Here is a 17271-nt window from a genome sequence, read left to right on the forward strand (position 1 = left end):
AAAAGACTAATCTAGCTGGAAGTTACGACACCCGATGCATCTCATACAGAGTCATTCGTCGTGCATTCCAGATTTACCTACACAGGGATATTGGCTCCCAGTCATGCCTGTGGGAGTGCTTGGTCCGCCGGGCTACATCATCCAGGCTGGGAGCAGTAACATGCAGCGGGTCCCTGGGTCTTCCGAGAGAAGCACTGCACCTGAGCCCCCGGATCCCATCAATGACCTCCATCGTCACTCCATAGTCCCGCTCCTCAGTCCCTGCACATGGCAGTTTGCGAGTATGCCCCTGCCGCCCCCCCTCCACCTTCCTCTACTCGCCTATTCTCACGCAATCTCGGGCTCGCCAGACAGAGGAGTACTGCGACTCACCCGCTTCAGATCTTGTTCAGATCACAGAAGGACCAGAAGCTAATTGTTTTTATACATTTCTAGCCCTGATCTGCAAGCGTCTGCAGTGATCAGATTCACACGCCTTATCGCATAACCTCCAATTCTATTGGTACGGTATGTCCGCTAGAGTCCAATCGAGCCCTCAAGCTAGACCCTCTTACTCGATGGTTCCACTAGTGCACTGATCATCTCGATTAGAGTCGTAGCGGGTAGATACCTGAATTTTATCTGTCCAGAACATTCAAACCCAAAGAGGTCGGACAATTGAGCTTAGTGCCTTGGTGGGCTGTCTCGAGGTCAGGTGTAAGAATCCGATGCCATTGGCACACGTATTCCCTCCACTCCGCTAGGGCACCACCACTCAGCATGATTGCCGTATCAGTTTGTTTCCAGCGTCCAGTGTCACAATGGCCGCTGGCAACACTCACCGACCGGAGAATGTATGTCAGCTCGGTCTCGTTGACCGGCCACCGGGCGGTTAAAATGTAATTCACTGTGATCTCCATCGGTTCCCAAATCAGGTGCAGCTCGCCCGTATGGTAGTACGACTCCAGAAGCCGTGGGAATATGGGGTGAGAAAGACGTCTGATCGTCTCTACAGTAACAGGCTCTGGACCTGAGGTCGGTCAATGGGAAGGCATCGGATGTTTACAATATTCTGTCTGTGAAACTGAGAAGGTGTAGGGCTCGTGGCTAGCAGATCTCCTAATCCTGCGTCACTAATCTGGATCTCGCGGAAGAATTCAATCGACACGAGCATCCTGCGTGCTCAGCCGGTTAGACTCGTGCCTTTGTACCCTTCTTTAAATGTCTATACCTGGACACATAACCGAACGGACTTGAGGGAGCCTTCAGCCAATGCTACTTTAGCTGATTCAACAGTTCGTACTTGTTTGCTACGCAGTAGAGTATCTGAAGAATTGCGTACAGTAGAAAGGTCTATCCCTTGCCTACACACAGCTGATTCGAGTTCGAGCGGTGCTTCTACACCGTATAGCGGCATACGTAGCGGTCGGACACAATTCCAGTTTCAGAAAATTCAACCTTTGTCAGCATGTAGAGCTAGGGCAAGATGAAAAGATGATCTCCCATAAGCCACCGTGGTAAAAAGGCCATCAAAATATAAACCTGTTCGGACAGAAGCAGAAGCTCGCTAAATACCCGTTTAGTTTTCCTGCAGACTACCTTCCGCACACCCCAAATTTCTGATGCCTGGGCATCGGATTGGAAGCGGAGATAGGACCCAGCGTTTTTCTTTTTCGGATTTAACCGCATGGTTTCACGGGCAAATAAGCGGGTGTCTGTCGTTTACTTGACCGTTTCACCATCTTCAACTACAATAGGAGGGGCGCGGAGGCCAACCATCGATAATGAATGTAACATCTAGCTGCACCGGTAGCCGAAAGTCGACGCCGTGAAGTGCTTATAAGTGGACATCTCCCATCTGCCAGATCCAACTTCCGCTCCGTCAGAGACAATGCCTCCAGCCCTCTCAGACCTGTATGAACAGGCCAGCCAGATCCAATCCGTTGATTGGTACGGAATATGGATTGCTATTTTGCTGGGCGTCTGGTTGATCGCCCGGCTGGCGCACCGGCTTGGTCGATGGACTGTCCAACGCCCGATCGCGGTCTCCCTTGGGCGGCGCATCGGGTATGAGTTGCCGTGGCTCGCCCAGACCATTGACATATCCACCGCATTCGAGGTCATTTTGGTCGGGGTGCTCCTGGGCGCCAACATTGTCCTCCTACTCGTGTCCGCCCATGGCTGGGCTGATGTCCAGCAACGCGCGGCGAAGCTCGCCGTCCTGAACCTATTGCCGCTCGGTACGGGCCTGACCTTTGGCCTCCCGGCCCATCTGCTCGGAATCAGCCACTCTGCCGTTGCGTGGTTGCATCGCTGGTTTGGGCGGGTGATGGCCGCCCATTCCCTTCTTCATGGAGCCATTGCCATCGCCAGAGCGGATAAGCCGATCCCCGCGATGAGGCATGACTGGGTTCCCTTGCTGGTCAGTCACCACGCCGCCCCTCCATGATGATGTCTGTGACCCGAGAGCGATACCACTAACCAGGGTTAGGCAGCTGCTGCCATTTTGATGATGATCCCTGTGACCTTGCATGTGGTCGTCCGACGGCACTGTCAGGTCGCCATGAGAATCCACTACCTTCTGGCGGTCACAGCAATGGTGGCCCTGGCGTATCATACGTGGTACCAAGGATCCGGATCCCGCTGGCAAGTGGTTGGTGCTGGGGCCCTATGGATCGTGCTGAGTGTGGTGGCCGTCTCTCATGCAGTTTTCGTCCAACAACGCTGGAGTGCTGGACGGCCCACCGTAACCATACGTCCCTTTCATGAGCTGCTTCGCATGGACATTACAGTGTCCCCCCATTGGCATATCCAGCCGGGGCAGTACATATACCTCTGGTTACCTCACGCAGGATTTCGCTCGTGCTTCCAACTCCAGCCCTTCTATGTCGCTTACTGGGATGATACGCCCGGACCGCGCATCCTGTACGTTCTGACCCGACCACGAGCCTCCAGCCTCAGTACACGACTCTACCTCCGCGAATGGCTACACCAGCGTCGACAGCCTGCACTGTTGCTGGGGCCATACGGCCGATCGATCGACTTTTCTCTGTTTGGGACGATCGTGTTCATCGTAGAGGACATTGGCATGTTGCGAGTGCTTCCCTATATCCGCATGCTCGTCCAGGCGAGCGAGCAGCGGCGGGCCATGGTACGCAAGCTGAAAATCGTGTGGCAGATGCAAGACTTTGGTATGACGGTCTCTTGATGCACTGCCTGATACCGCAGTGACTGACAAATGCTAGACCACCAATGCTGGCTGGGCGATTGGATGCAGGACCTGTTGGACCTCGACCGCGGTGAATTTAAGGTATGTGACAACCCTCTATGGCCAGTCTTAATGCCGTCCTGACTGAGATAGATTCTTGAATTCCGTCTGTATTACCTTACAAAGACGACATCCGTTGACCCCGGTGACGCGTTCGGAGAGCGAATCAAACTATGTCAAGGGCCACTTATGGCCGGAGAAATCGTCCAAGGTCACCTGAGCAAGCGCCGTGGGAAGCTAGCTGTCGGTGGTAGGTTTACTTCCCACCCAATCAGTTCACCCATCAACCTACAACGGCTGTGTGATGCGGGAGCTTCTGACAGATCGTGTTGGACGTGCGCCCGATGACTAATCTTGATTCACCGTAGTGTGCGCCCGCCAGTCGGTTCGCCAACAGGTCCACGATGTCGTCCAGCCTCGGACGGGGCCGGATATCAAATTCTTTGACCTCGACCTCGGGCCAGGTCATGTCAGGGAGGCTCCTTGTCGCAACAAGTACACCGCCACCGCTCCAGCCTCGAGTGATTCTTAAAAGTGGCTTGCCTCTCGCATTCTGGAAGGTCATCGACATTGAAGTGAGTTCCAGTATGCCTATGACATGACGACTCTCTTTGCGCGCAGCCAATGCCATGTGGCAATGGCATCCATCGCTGCTTTTCGTCTTCTCCCTACAGTCCGATCCCTACGCGCTCAACACAGACCGTCACTGATTCTAAGTTATCTCGTCCATTGGTTGGTGAACGGTCCAATCGATTGCGGGCTCCACTCCCTTCCTCGGTAAGCCTTTGATGCTGGCACATATGTTGTGCCGCCGCGAACAGGTTCCCCAAGGATACCCTGTGAAGTCCTGCCAATGCTTACCATGACAGGTCGAAGAGCTACAGCCACTACAGTGCTCACATTGCGATCGCTTAACACTGCTCTGTTGCGGTAAGCTGATGCATGTGGCATTGCACGGGCAGTCCTCAGCGGTCATTAAGCAGCCTTGGATCATGCGATGGCGAATGCACAAGGGCACCCAACCGGAGCCGTGTCCGATCGCTGTCGGGATAGGCTACGCTGGAGCCTAGCGAGCATATACAAATTGTTTCTCTGTGTTGGATTGCCTCGAAGACTCCATGCATCCACTGATATTGACACAACGGCCAGAAAACCCGTTAGTTGAAGGTGCGGTCCGGTGCCGACGTCACTGCCGTCGGAACAGGCCCCCTCAATTTCGAATTCTGTCGGTTGCTGAATGTGCCTGTGATCGTCGAGCAGGATCAGAAGTTCGAGGTCTCTTGAACGCATGCGGTGATGTCGACTAGTATCAGCGTTATCCTATCGGCAAGTGGCTGACCTGGAACTTCACTGTAAGGGGCAGTCGGAGATAACCATGGCTACTCTGCGCACGGTAATTTCCCAGCTGGTCTTCCATAGCCTTCATTTTGCCGGGTGTTTTCCCAGGGGATCGCATGATTTGCCCAACATTCCACCGGTCTTGCCCGCAGTCTAACCCAGGGTTACAACAGGCAAAGAAACCGAAGTCCCCACCAAGGCGGACTATACCAGTGTGAAAGTTCAAAACGATATAAGGCGTACGCGTGCTACAGGCAATACTCCAGTACCGAGTCCATGACCTTCTCACACACAAATCTTCCACACGAGTACCATATTTTCTACGACAGAGTAGTCTCTCTAACACCATGAATTCACCAAGGCTACTGCCGCTCGTCAAGGGGTTCTTACAGGAAGATCCAGAAGAGACACCGTCCGTGTGAGATTCATCACCTTGCCAACAGCCCACACCTCGAAGAAGGACGAAGATACGCCTGATATGGGGTTGGCTAAATTGCGATACAGCGATGAGACATTGCTTGCAAATACGGGGCTCTGGCGGTTGACTGTCACTTGTATTCCTTCTGATAAAAATCCCAGATTCCTGACCTACAATGGGCCCAGTGTCCTATCTCCGCTTTCAGATCACGAGAATGTCTTTCGATATATCTCTACCGTGCTGCCAGTCCCTATCAATTGGTCGGTAATCCAGATTGCCGGTAGTCCATAAATGCATGTTCGAATCAGTCGCCGTCTCTCTATTTTCCCTTCCGGGCGTGGAGTGGGCCTCGGCAACCTCAAGACAGTGTCACAAGCAGATCTGAGAAGCCACACGTTCGTACAGATGGACCATCGATCTTGCGTATTATTGCCTTTAAATCCTCATATGGCCAAGAGACGAGCGAGATCTCAATACTCCACGCAGCTTGGGAGAATATTCTGGGGCGAATTCAATGGATGCTAGAAGGATCCCTGGTTCAAAGGGTTTTGTTGAAAACATATCTTGCGGCTTCTAGTATGGAGAGCATACTGGCTTCTTCTTTAGCATGCGATAAGAGGTTGGAGGGCCGAATTCAGGTAGGCTGTATTGTTTTATGGATTTATTGTTTTCTTGTTCTTAAGGTATCTCTTCTGCTTCCATACGCAAAGCCATTCGTCTACCGACGGACTGAGAACCCAGATCAGAATTCCAGCCCCAATTGTGCTGGGTTGCAGTCAGGCAAAATAGCCTGAGTGCACCTAGTTTGACCAGTCCCTTGTCGGTCACCGTTGAGTGCCACAAGGATCGGCGAGGTTACACTCGGCCCCTGTCCTGCCCATGCCTAGAACCGTGGCCTCGATGTTACCTTCAACTTTGGGCTTGAGATGGGTGGACCGTTTCGCGCAGGGGTGGTGTATGGTATCACCTCGATTATAAGTCAACAAGACAGCCAGCGTTTATAAAGCATCATGTGCGTCCTAGGCTAGGGCCTCTCGCCTTCGCAGTACGCACACACCTCCCAAAAATCTCAGTTCTCCTATTGTGTCCTATTATCACTTGTACCCTCCGACAACAATGAAGACTCACCTGCCCCGACTGAACAAACTGCGGAAAGTACTGGCATCGGCTGAGAAGGATTTTCATTCCGGTACCCGGTCGAATGCCTCACACTACACTGAATCAGCTCCACCAGACGGCAGGAAGGCGAATTTCCAGGCCGTCTCGGGTGAGGGCATTTCAACCCATGAAAATGACGCAAGCGACAGAGATGCAATGTCGGAGGTTGACAGCGTGGTCCCAAACGAGCTTCCTGAGCATCCCAATAACGTGGCTGATACGTCTACGAAGGCTCTCACAATGTTGATCTGCGAGTATGTCCCGCTCTGTGATGTCCCAAACCCGGCCGTCACTCACCCTCGAACTGTGCTGATCTGTATCTTCAAGTCTCGAAAGCAGAGTCCGGTAAGCTTGTTTCCGTTGCGCTATTAAGCGACATTCTACGAGCCTCGAGCTGACGGAGAGCTATAGAAAGCTGGAAGAACAAGTGAAGGGTCAAAGCCAAGAAAATCACCGCCTGCACAGGAGAGTGAGTAGCATCTATGAGAGTGTCCCGACCTCTCACACCAAATCTCGTCGTTCAGCTCGGTACAAGGATATGGAATCGGAATGAATGTCAGCGGGCGAAGGAGAAGGGAACGGAACGTTTCTCATGCCAGGCTGGGAGGGGACCAGTGGGACAAGGTCTGAGTTACATCGCCTAGAACTACTGTCTTTCACCAAGCTTGTACGGCCGGAATTAAGATCTACTCGATTCTGAGAGTATATATGTAGCTATCTTCATTCTAAAGTGGATGTTTGTGCTGTTTGTGCTGGCAGCAGTAGAGCGAGGGCAACCTGGCTTGTCGATCCCAAGATAAAGGAATATGTTGTGTTAACAAACTTTCACACCCCGTAGCTGCATTTGATCGTCGGTGGCGTTAATGGTTGAACGAATCAGCCGCGTAGTTGATCATGACTCCAGCGGTTCGGTCAAGTGGGTCTCCATCGCGTCCGCGAGCCAAAGACGCGAGGATGTGTCACCAACGTGAGTCGCGCCCCTCCTCCTGCTGGTGCGATCCCCATCGGTTGAGCCCATCGAAGCTCCACCGTGAGTTTCGTTAATTTGTCGGAGGTGATCGGCACATCCTGGTGTGACGTGGAGGCAGATCACGTTTGTCGCTGCCTCGCGACGTCCACGTCCGATGGCCAGGTCACCATGGCGACAACGTCGTAGGCGTTTCATATTTCCAAGCCAAAAAAAAATTTTTTTATTAGTTTGCGCCAAAGAGTGCATTGCGAGTATTCTACTTTATCTTCCCCGAAACCACTAAGCCTCGCCGTGGTTAACGATGTGGACTCCTGACCCCTCGGACTAGCTGATTCAGCAAGCGATCGGTTTCGCGCTAGTTATTTAACCTGGCGGAGGCAAACAGCCAGACAGAAGTATGACCAATTGGCCATGACGCCAAGTAACGTGATCACGCGTTTGCACACAGCCCCACACTATGCTTTCCCATATTTTCCCAAACTAGTTGCACATGATCACATTATATACATCGTTACAAAAGGAAAGCCTCCCACTTGCCTGCTGGAGGGCCTAACATATCCAGCATTAGAGAAGAGAAGAACCCTCCTTCCAATGCGTATCGAATGTACCCAGTGGCTCCAGCATGTAAATTAGGTTACGCCGTGCCCGTTGGTGCCGGCACACGATACTCCAGGCTTTACACCATGTCCGGTGGCCGACATACTGGCTCGGGGCGATTGATAGACGCCTCGGGTACACAGTCCACAAGCTGGTTTGTGCTCCGACAGCGAGCGTGCGTGGCCTCCTGCGGTGGCACACCGTCCGGGTGGTAGTGATAGCGCAGTCGATCTAGGGCGCTCCGGAAGTCATCCAAGATGATGGTGTCGCTCAGGCATTTGAAAACAAACGCCAACTACAGCGGTCAACATGCTGATCTTCTCCTCGTCAGTGGCGGCCGCTCACCTTCCAGAACGGCTCCATCCCCGGGGGGTAGCCTAGGCGATTCTCGACCCGGATCGCACACATGTCCACAATCGCAAATACAACGGAGATCACCATGAACAAGAGCATGACGCCGAACCGTGGGCTGATGCGAATCAGCTGCATCAGCGAACACCCATAACCCCGCTGGATGGTGTACAGGAGAAAGCAGGTGGTGAAGATCCACCAAGGGTCCCTAGATCTGGATCAGCAACGTGGGGTGTGGGGGAGAATTGCGCTCGAACACCGCACTGGAACAGCGGCTCGAGTGGCCGGGTGGTGGTGTATAAGGCCTGGCCCCGATTGAAAAAGGCAAAGTTGGCATAAATCTCGACGACCCAGTACGGCTGGGCCGCCAGCAGGGTGATCAGATACAGTCGCGTGCCCCAAGGGGTGAAGAATCCGCGAATCTTCATCCATGCGATTACGTTGTGGAGGGTGTGCGAAACCGTGAGGCCGATGGCCGTGGCCGAAAGATACCAGCCCTGGGCAGGCGCATGGAGAAAGATGAACGTTCCGTGCCCGAGGGCCAGGGCGAGCTAAGCGTCCACATCAGCAGGGGATAGTGCCCCATTCGCCGCAACCAGGCAGCACAACTTACCTCTGCCACGATGAGTTTGTGCAGGAGCACCCCATATTTCATGTTGGCCGCGGTGATGGCAATCATAATAATAAGGGAGCCCACCAGGAATCCTTGTCCCCACGCCTCCACGACAAGGATGCCCGGGTCTGTAGGACGCTGACCAGCACTTAGCATCATATCACCGCTCTCCATTCGACTGTGTCAACGTGGAATGGAAATGACCCTCCATGAGTGAGGGGGTATCTTTATATAATCGGGTGAGATTGGGTAATGTTCGCCGCTCGGCATGGTCAACTGCCGTGGGCGACGGAAGAGTAGGAGGGAAGTCGATCGACTGTGAGTGCGACCGGCCAAAGATCTACGGGGGCCAGCCAGAGCCTCTTGCTGTTCTGACACTGTTCTCAGGAGTAATGGTAACCTTCGGAGGTCTAGCCGCGCCTCAAGTGTGGACTTTGCCAGTCCGGATGAACAGTTGGATACCGTAACCCGTAGAGTACCATCCGGCCTTAACCATTCGGGGAATAAGCCGAGACTGTAGGATTCCGGAAAATCCATTCTTACCTACTATACGTCCAGCTGCAGGAACCAAGGCCGACGGAGGAATAGACTTTCCGTCTATTTACTTTAGCGTCATATGAGATAAAGAAAGGGAGGAAGGGCACAGCGACCACGGAGACGGCCCCATTGAAGGGATGCCACTTGTACGAAGCGGGTTTCCTTACCTTACGGCCCAGAAACGTTAGTAAGTGAGATCCTCTGGTCAACGATTCAAATAACGAACGGGGTTAGCCCGAAGAAGTACTTCCCGATGTCCGCACGGTTCACATCAACGGTCCGTAATCCGCAAGATTGCCGGGACGGTTGTAAGTCCATATATCTAGGCCATGGTGGTGCTATCGTTTCACAGGCTTCAACTCGATATATAATGGGTGGAAGTATGTACTCCCACGATTGCTAAGCTGTACCTCGACCATTTCCATTTTTCCTTCCCCAGTCTTTTCAAGTATATTTCACTCTACCACTCCAACGCACATCCTGCCCCTACTGATGCAGAAGAATACGCTAACGGGCGTTGTGCCTCCGGCTGAGATGAAAGGTTTATCCCCTCACACAACGATGATCTGGGGGAACTGACATACTTAGCTGCAGGCTCGAGGGCACCATCCAGCAAAATGAAAACTTACCCTCGTTCGTGTGTGACCAGAGCACGATTTTACCGAGCCCTTGAGAAGGCGCAACATGAATCTCAGAGGCTCGAGCAGGCATTGTGGTCACAGAACCATGCAGGGTCGATGTGGGTTCTGCCGCAGACACTCCAAGAACTCTACAACTTACGACAGCTACGTCGACTTCAATCGAACGCCCTGGCCCGAGCTAGACAATTGGTCGAGAGTGAGCGGAATATACCCCTGAGAGAGCCGATGGAAAATATAGAGGCAGCCAAATGTGACCGGTGTGGAACAGAGGCACCAGAAATGGTCCTTGCTCTATGTTTCCATCGCTTATGTCGGGATTGTGATGGAGCTGGAATACCAGGCGCTTCCGACGATATGTTTCAAACCTGCAAGATCTGCTCTATTTATGGTTTCCAGCAGCCCCGGAGGACTTGATGTATTAGCTACTGCTGTTGAGGCCGCTGCGTTGACCGGAAGTGACATTGCCCTACGGAAAGCGATGCTTACGAGCGTGAAAGCAAACAAGAAGCGGTGAATGTGGGAAGATCAATAACGGAGGATCATTAAGGTACTATGTTGTAGAAAGTACAGAATTGTGTTCTTGTAGTCTAGAATTCGATGCTGCTTTTCATTCCATATGATTTAATTTCTTTCAACCATAATAAGGGTCATTCACGTTAGCGAGAGAGATGCAGAAGATGGGGGATTGCCATAGGTAACAATACTGGGATCTACATTGTTTAGGGACAAGACAAGTCGGCAATAATCGGATCTGACATTGCGAGGGGTTTCAATTGAGGGCTGGGAAATCCATTCGAATATTCAGTAGTCTCCCCGTTATGCTTTGCTACCGACTCACCAGAAAGCTTTCGTGTTGCTGCTGTACGATTGTCTATCGCTGAACAGCCCTCGGGCGTTGCAACTTGGACAAGCGCATCAAATCCTATTAGAGGGGGGGAGGGAACAAAACAAGGAGCGCGAGATTCGTGTCCTAAATGTATGTAACGTTCCCGGATGATCTCCCTGGACAGCCGCATGAAAATCTGTCAGTGCCCTGATGGGTCCATACAAGTGGCAATCCTACTTGGCTAGCAGAGGAATAGGGGATGCTCGATGAGAGTGGACGTGGACTTTCATTGCTGGACAACTGACCGTGGAGAACCGACGGCGGACAATCAGCAGCATCTGGCGGTAGGAAACAACCGTCAGGACCGGCCGCTTGCGAGAACGGGTGGAACCTACCATGCGAACACACTGCGATGGAGGTCGCCAAGAACCATTGTTGAAAGCACAAAGCTGCCGCTCTGTGGGCCGCTGCTACTGTAGCATGATAGTTCAAAGCACTAACATAGAGAAAATGGGGCCGCATGTGAGTTGGGCGCCGGCCCCGCCGTAGGCTGGAGAGCCGTCCTGTCCATAAAAGATGTAACCTCGAAATCTCGAGCAGTTGAAAAGACTGGCTAGCCCGGTGCCAATGTCACTGACGTCTCTCCCCTACAGAAGCAGGGCCGATGATATTGAGCGACAGTGTTGGCCACAATCAGAGTCCCTCGTTAGATCTGTCTACCATTGTATTGATACCTTTTGCATCATTTTTCTCCCCACGACAGCAGAATCATGGGGTCCGAACTGGGGGTCACTGCCGCATCCACGCCCCAGCCAGCCTATACTCCGGTCAGTATATGGTGGACCTGCTGGGCGGGCACCTGGACGGTTATTGTTGCGTCTGGCGTGGCCTATCTCATCGCCCATCGCAACACGCCTCCCCTCCTGCTGCGGGGCCTCGGGCTGTCGCTGTCCGCCGTTGTTATGCTTCATGTTTATTGGGCTTCAGTGCAATTCGGAACCATGATTGGTACCATCATGCCCGGAGATGCCGAGTACTGGATCATGGGCACCTATCTACCGTGTGGCATTGCCCTGTTCCACGCGTCGAACAGTCGCTTCTACCACGTGGCAAAGCTCCAGAAAGGCTATATCATTCGTAGTAGTGGCGGGAATGATTTATCCTCCACCTCGAGGGGCAAGCTCGGTGCCGTAGACCGGTTCCATCGCCTTGCATACACTACCAAGATCCCCGTGTTTGTTACGGTGGCGTCGCTCGTTCAGGTAAAACGGCCACCGCCTACTCCTATTGACAATCATATCGGTGTCTAATGGAGTCATTAGGTATTTCTCACGATCTTGATGTGGCTCATCTCTCGCAAATGGCATCGTACTTGGGGGATTCCAGGCACCGAGGTCCATGGAACCGAGATGCAGCAAAAGTCGGCAATGGGCCGGGGCTGGGAGTGGTAAGAACTCTTCCAACATACGCCCGGCGCATGTACGACGAGAGCTGCGCGCTAACCGATATGCAGGTGGCCTGGCGTGTTGGGACAGTTCTTCTAGTCCTGGATTGTGGGAGGGTTTGGCCGAGAATCATGGAGTAGAACTCTTGGCTCCAGCTCCAGCTCTCGGGATAGCATATTCACCAAGCGTGCGCTTGAATGTGTCTTGGCGCGCAATCCTGCCCCGCTGCAGGATTTCTCCGCCCATCGCGACTTTTCCGGAGAGAACATAGCTTTCCTGACCCGAGTGGCAGAATGGAAGAGCTCGCTGCCCCATGCGGTCTGGGATAGCAGGATTTTAGACTATGGAGATCTTACCGACTTGATTCGGGAGCAGTTTCACCGCGCGCTGTGTATTTACACGACGTTCATCAGTAATCGCCATGCGCAGGTTCCGATCAACATCTCTTCGCAGGACCGGAAGGAGCTGGAGAACGTCTTCGAGCGCCCTGCTGGGCTTCTCTTCGGAGACGGGCGCCCGGCGAATCCCGCCGTTCCGTTCGATTCGCCAGGCTATGGTCCCACGCCCTCAGCGTCTCCGATCGCCTCCATCAAGGCCGAGTCCGGTTCGCTATTCGCCGACAATGGCCAGGTGCAATACTGGGGCGAGATTCCCCAGACATTCAATGCGACGGTCTTTGACCGAGCCGAGGAGAGCATCAAGGATCTCGTCCTCACCAACACGTGGCCTAAGTTTGTTCGAAGTTGCGGCATCGCAGCTGAGGTTGCTTTGCTGGCGGAAAGCTAGAGTCCTGCATGCTGGTTTCGGAACGAGGTTGCCAGCGATGGAACATAGGTTTGCATGGCATCAGTCTGGGATGTTGATAGAATATCATAGATAAATATGGTGGAGCAACTCATCGGATCACACATTCTATCGGAACGTAGCACTGCCTTGGTACTATAGAGTCGAGCAGTAGGTCGAAGACCATCTGACCAGAAGCCCAGCCATACGGTATGGACAATATCCCCCAGCGGGCAAATGATTGACCGGCCTTTGCCTCACCATCATGTTAATCATACAACATGGTCATGGAAATACCATCGCACGGGTGGGCAAAGCTGCATGATTGACCTACGTGCTCCATTTCTTGCCGGTCAGGTACGAAACCATCCGGCGAAAGTTGGGAACTCTGGTGGGCGACATCGATGGCTCCTAAAACCCAAGAGCCGTTATCTAGGCCATGGCTCCCCGTTCTTGGTTCGTGGCTTCCCTGTATATTTTGAGGGGAAGAGAGCAAAACTATCACTGGATTGCTTGCCCACCACCTCTCGATAATGTTTAGTGCGTAAGTCTTTGAATTCGAACCATATGTATTTGAGAAATGTACGGGACGATCATGTCCGCCATTCATCAGCTACCCAAAATCGTCATTCTTCCAACCAAAGCATTGTCCCATGTCTGTCTTCCACTCATCTGCCTCTTCAGAAACCAGCTGACAAGCTTTATACCTGCCAGATGGGTGATGAGGTTAAAAATCTACCGGTGGAGCCAATGCCGAAATCAACGACTCAGCCACTACCGACGAGTCTGCCGTTTCCCGCTCAACACCGCATTCTACGGGTACTGCAACAGCGCTTGGAGCGCTCTGCGTTCGAGTCTATCCAGAAATGGCACCCCCAACTTGGCCAGACTAACGGATGGGATTGTGCCGAGAATGTGGAATTGCACATGGCGTTCAGAGCGCTGGACCGAAAGCGTCGTACCCATTCCGCATCTGCGTTGTTGAAAATTCCAAAGAAGGGGGTTAATCGGTTGTGAGTCGACATTGAGGGTATCCGTCATGCAGCCGTGCACCGTCAGCTACAGGATCACCGTCGTCTTTTACAACAGCTTCACTCGGCCCGAGAGTTTGCAACCGTATGGCTGGGCGATCCGCAGTGTGGGAGGGAGATTGAGCAGTGCCAAGTGCGGATCAACCATCTTTTCAGCAGATGGATGGCACGCACCCACCATCTCCAAGGCAATCTGGCTGTGCGCATGGGACGCAACAGGATACCTGAAGACCGACATTACCAATTCCTCCTGCGCGAGGCGACGCGGAGGCTCTTGGAGAAATCCAATCACGATTGTGTTGAGCAAGTGGACTACATCCTACAATTGAGCTTTCCGTCATTGTATACAAAGAAGTGAGCAGCGCATGCATGACATGGGAAATGGGCATATCAGCTTGGATACAAAGAAGACAGTTGCGAGAACACAAGTTTTGAAAGTTTTGAATAAACCATAGGTTGTGTTACTCCTACTCTAACACAAGTCAGCCCCGCAAGGATGAAGATCTCTGTTCGTTCCAATAAGTGGCCTCCAATTGACTCTTGATTCCTCCAGCCACTCGACGAAGAAGGTGATAGGGCGCATCCTGAACCATGGATTGGCTTTTCTTTTGGATCATCGGTGATATGTGTCTGGAATCATCATTATTGACCGTCGCAGTAAGCAGTGGAGGATCTGCTACATACCTATGTTTCGTCGAGCGCACCAGGATACGGCGGTGGGAGTCACATAGCAGATGTTTTGTGACAGAATTAAGGCAAGATTCCCTGGCGGTCAAGTCGGTCATGTCTTGAAGTAGTTGCAGCTGTGTATGTGCGATCTCACGCCACTTTAAGTCGACGTCTTGTGGGCAGGGATGCCCGTTGTCTAACAACCCAATGCATCTTTCGCGATGGAGAGGATCGTAACACAGGGCAACGCGTCCATGACTAGCCATAGCCAATTGCTAAACGTGAGTTTAAAAAGAAGATACTGGCGAGACTGTAGGAAAGTGGCAATTTGTGTGAACAATCGGGGACGGCGCCTGGCCTAGATATAAGTCTGATATTGGTAAAAGATTCGTTTCACTTCGATGCCTGCAGAGTGATGTGCGCTACGAAATGTTATTTAAAGAACTGCATAGTTCCCCCGTGTCTACACGATGACCCGCGAAGACGAAGAACAATCACGCGAATGTGGGACGTCGTAGGAAAGCAGCGGTTGTTCCTCGGAGGAATCGTCACTATCCTAGGAACGAGCTTGTCAGTCATGGGAGCCATCGACTTCCGAGGGCCCCTAGGCTAAAGCTTGGAAATTCCTGGTGGCGTGTGTAGCTTAACCGCACTCTCGTCGCTAACAAGATCGGTTGCCCACCGAACGGTTACCGGACGAACCAGGCTTCCTCACGCACCACTATCACCATGGTGCCCCGACGCTTCCTGTACATGGTTGGCTAAGCGCCATCGGAGAGAGGATAGCTCTGCTAGTACTGACATCTGCCGGTCGTCGGTTCGCCCATGTACCAGTCAGCGTGTCTGGCCATGCGGCGGAACAGAGGTTGGAACGTTGGAGCATTGCCAATGTTGACTGCGACAAAGGTTCTGCGGCCAAGCCCAGCTACAGGCCTGGGAAGCGCCATTCGCCCCGGCCCCTCATGGTCAAAAATGGCTCGGTGAGGGAGTTCCAGTGTCGACAGCCAGCTAGAGGGACGTAGGGTCACGCTCGACACAACACCGAATATCATTGGCCATAAGATGCCACCGCTCAAGAGGACGATCAATTGGAACTGTTCCCACCATGAAGGGCGGGTCTCGATAAGCCTCTCGCGCAGTCTGTTGGTCAAATCGCTTCGGCTATGCCTTCCAGGGTATGCGCACCGGGAGGGGAAAGAGTAAGAGCACAGCCGGCACGACGCTCAAAGTCACTATAACATCTAAATCAATACACGAGACGACGGGCTGAAGTACAACAAGTGGTGCCTCTGCCCCGGGAGTTTGAGTTTGAAGAGCATGATTGTATATAATCCGGGGCTGACGGTGTCCTGGATTTTATTCGGGAAACAACACTGCAGGATTGACCAGAGATAGATGCGCTGTTCAGCCACCGAGCGACAGTGCCAGCACCAATAGCCGCAGTGGCAAGATACACTGCATCAAGGATACCTAAGTTGCTACCCTATACAAGGGCCTGTCAAAGAAATATTAACGTACTGCCAATGTACTGTCCTCACATGGAATAATAGAGCCAAGGGTGGTGGTTCACTGCTTCTACAATCCCTGACAATTTATATAAGCGGGAAATTCACCCTAATCAATCTGTCTTATGATGGCTTGAATCAACGGCGAATATACATCAGATCCTATTCAGAAAAACATGATAACAATATATAAATCCCTTGTAGGAGAGAATAGTCGTCATATGACCTCCAAGCAACAACCGGTATTTCCGCTTGCATGAAGTCGCGCGTTGCAACTAGCGAAGCACCAACACTCGTCCCCGAATCTGCAATTCGCCGATGAGTCCATCGAAGGGGCGCCGTTCTGGCGAGAGCTGAATACCCATGTTGAGCTACTGTAACTTCATGGATCAGAGTACCATATCCCAGACCCCTTGGGCATACGAGATGCTGCTCCACACTAAGACGAGATGCATCGCGTAGAGGCTCGGATGCCAGTGTCCCACCACCCCCAACCGCTCGGGTATCTGCGCAGCACAGCCGGCCGCCGCCAACAAATTCCACGTAGCAATCCGGACGAGATTAATGGTCAACGGTGGTGGTCTTTCCTGTGTCTGCAGCGCATGGACTGATGGTACCAATGCCCAAAACCCAAGCCAGAGGCAATCCCAGCGAAAGCTGCTCCGTGCCATCGACGCGTCTGAGGTCTGAGCGAGGGTTCCGCTGATCTTGCTGATGGCCAGGCTGGTCAAGCCGGAAAGGTAGACAGAGCGGAGGTAGGTTTGCTGCTGATACGCCGCAGCGATACTAGGAACGGCCATAGTATAGATCAGGGCCATAGTGCCTGCCATCTGAAATTTCCCCCAAGATGCAGTTTTGCCCCCGTGAAAGATCCGTGATGACTGACAAGTCAGGCTGGACAGCACCCAGAGCAGCACCCCCATACTATAGAACGTAACCATCTGTGCCTTGTGTATGGCGCCAGGAGACTTGGGGAAATGATAGAGAAAGAAGGAAACCATGAAACAGACGAAATGGGAAATCCCAGACAGATGTATGAGACCAAGAATCAAGCCATCACGATAAGAGATCTGGGCGTCGAAGTCCATCGTTGGTGTAAGGGACGAGGGGATGATGAGGTAAACTCTCGACGGATCTTTCGG

General features: G+C 52.6%; 8 protein-coding genes across 8 annotated transcripts; 6 read left to right on the forward strand and 2 right to left on the reverse strand.

Annotated features, from left to right (window-relative positions):
- Positions 1-1870: 1870 nt before the first annotated feature.
- Positions 1871-3779, forward strand: AKAW2_50263S (ferric reductase family protein; the record flags this gene model as incomplete). Its single annotated transcript, XM_041690061.1, has 5 exons — positions 1871-2401; positions 2471-3170; positions 3225-3289; positions 3341-3497; positions 3616-3779. The coding sequence occupies 5 exons, from the start codon at positions 1871-1873 to the stop codon at positions 3777-3779; spliced, it is 1617 nt and encodes a 538-aa protein (XP_041543684.1).
- Positions 3780-6119: 2340 nt separating this feature from the next.
- AKAW2_50264S (uncharacterized protein) lies at positions 6120-6714 on the forward strand (the record flags this gene model as incomplete). Its single annotated transcript, XM_041690062.1, has 3 exons — positions 6120-6415; positions 6489-6506; positions 6573-6714. 3 exons carry the CDS (start codon positions 6120-6122, stop codon positions 6712-6714), a joined length of 456 nt encoding a protein of 151 aa, XP_041543685.1.
- A 1093-nt stretch (positions 6715-7807) lies between these two features.
- AKAW2_50265A (uncharacterized protein) lies at positions 7808-8866 on the reverse strand (the record flags this gene model as incomplete). Its single annotated transcript, XM_041690063.1, has 4 exons — positions 7808-8023; positions 8074-8287; positions 8344-8630; positions 8693-8866. 4 exons carry the CDS (start codon positions 8864-8866, stop codon positions 7808-7810), a joined length of 891 nt encoding a protein of 296 aa, XP_041543686.1.
- A 980-nt stretch (positions 8867-9846) lies between these two features.
- On the forward strand, positions 9847-10284 carry AKAW2_50266S (uncharacterized protein; the record flags this gene model as incomplete). Its single annotated transcript, XM_041690064.1, has 1 exon — positions 9847-10284. One exon carries the CDS (start codon positions 9847-9849, stop codon positions 10282-10284), a length of 438 nt encoding a protein of 145 aa, XP_041543687.1.
- A 1182-nt stretch (positions 10285-11466) lies between these two features.
- Positions 11467-12927, forward strand: AKAW2_50267S (uncharacterized protein; the record flags this gene model as incomplete). The annotated part of the gene is made up of 4 exons (XM_041690065.1): positions 11467-11958; positions 12019-12143; positions 12210-12230; positions 12282-12927. 4 exons carry the CDS (start codon positions 11467-11469, stop codon positions 12925-12927), a joined length of 1284 nt encoding a protein of 427 aa, XP_041543688.1.
- Positions 12928-13638: 711 nt separating this feature from the next.
- On the forward strand, positions 13639-13941 carry AKAW2_50268S (uncharacterized protein; the record flags this gene model as incomplete). The annotated part of the gene is made up of 1 exon (XM_041690066.1): positions 13639-13941. The coding sequence occupies one exon, from the start codon at positions 13639-13641 to the stop codon at positions 13939-13941; it is 303 nt and encodes a 100-aa protein (XP_041543689.1).
- A 22-nt stretch (positions 13942-13963) lies between these two features.
- On the forward strand, positions 13964-14284 carry AKAW2_50269S (uncharacterized protein; the record flags this gene model as incomplete). Its single annotated transcript, XM_041690068.1, has 1 exon — positions 13964-14284. One exon carries the CDS (start codon positions 13964-13966, stop codon positions 14282-14284), a length of 321 nt encoding a protein of 106 aa, XP_041543690.1.
- Positions 14285-16518: 2234 nt separating this feature from the next.
- Positions 16519-17070, reverse strand: AKAW2_50270A (uncharacterized protein; the record flags this gene model as incomplete). The annotated part of the gene is made up of 1 exon (XM_041690069.1): positions 16519-17070. One exon carries the CDS (start codon positions 17068-17070, stop codon positions 16519-16521), a length of 552 nt encoding a protein of 183 aa, XP_041543691.1.
- Positions 17071-17271: the final 201 nt, after the last annotated feature.

This window comes from Aspergillus luchuensis, chromosome 5, assembly GCF_016861625.1.
Source record: "Aspergillus luchuensis IFO 4308 DNA, chromosome 5, nearly complete sequence".
NCBI classification, from domain to species: domain Eukaryota; kingdom Fungi; phylum Ascomycota; class Eurotiomycetes; order Eurotiales; family Aspergillaceae; genus Aspergillus; species Aspergillus luchuensis.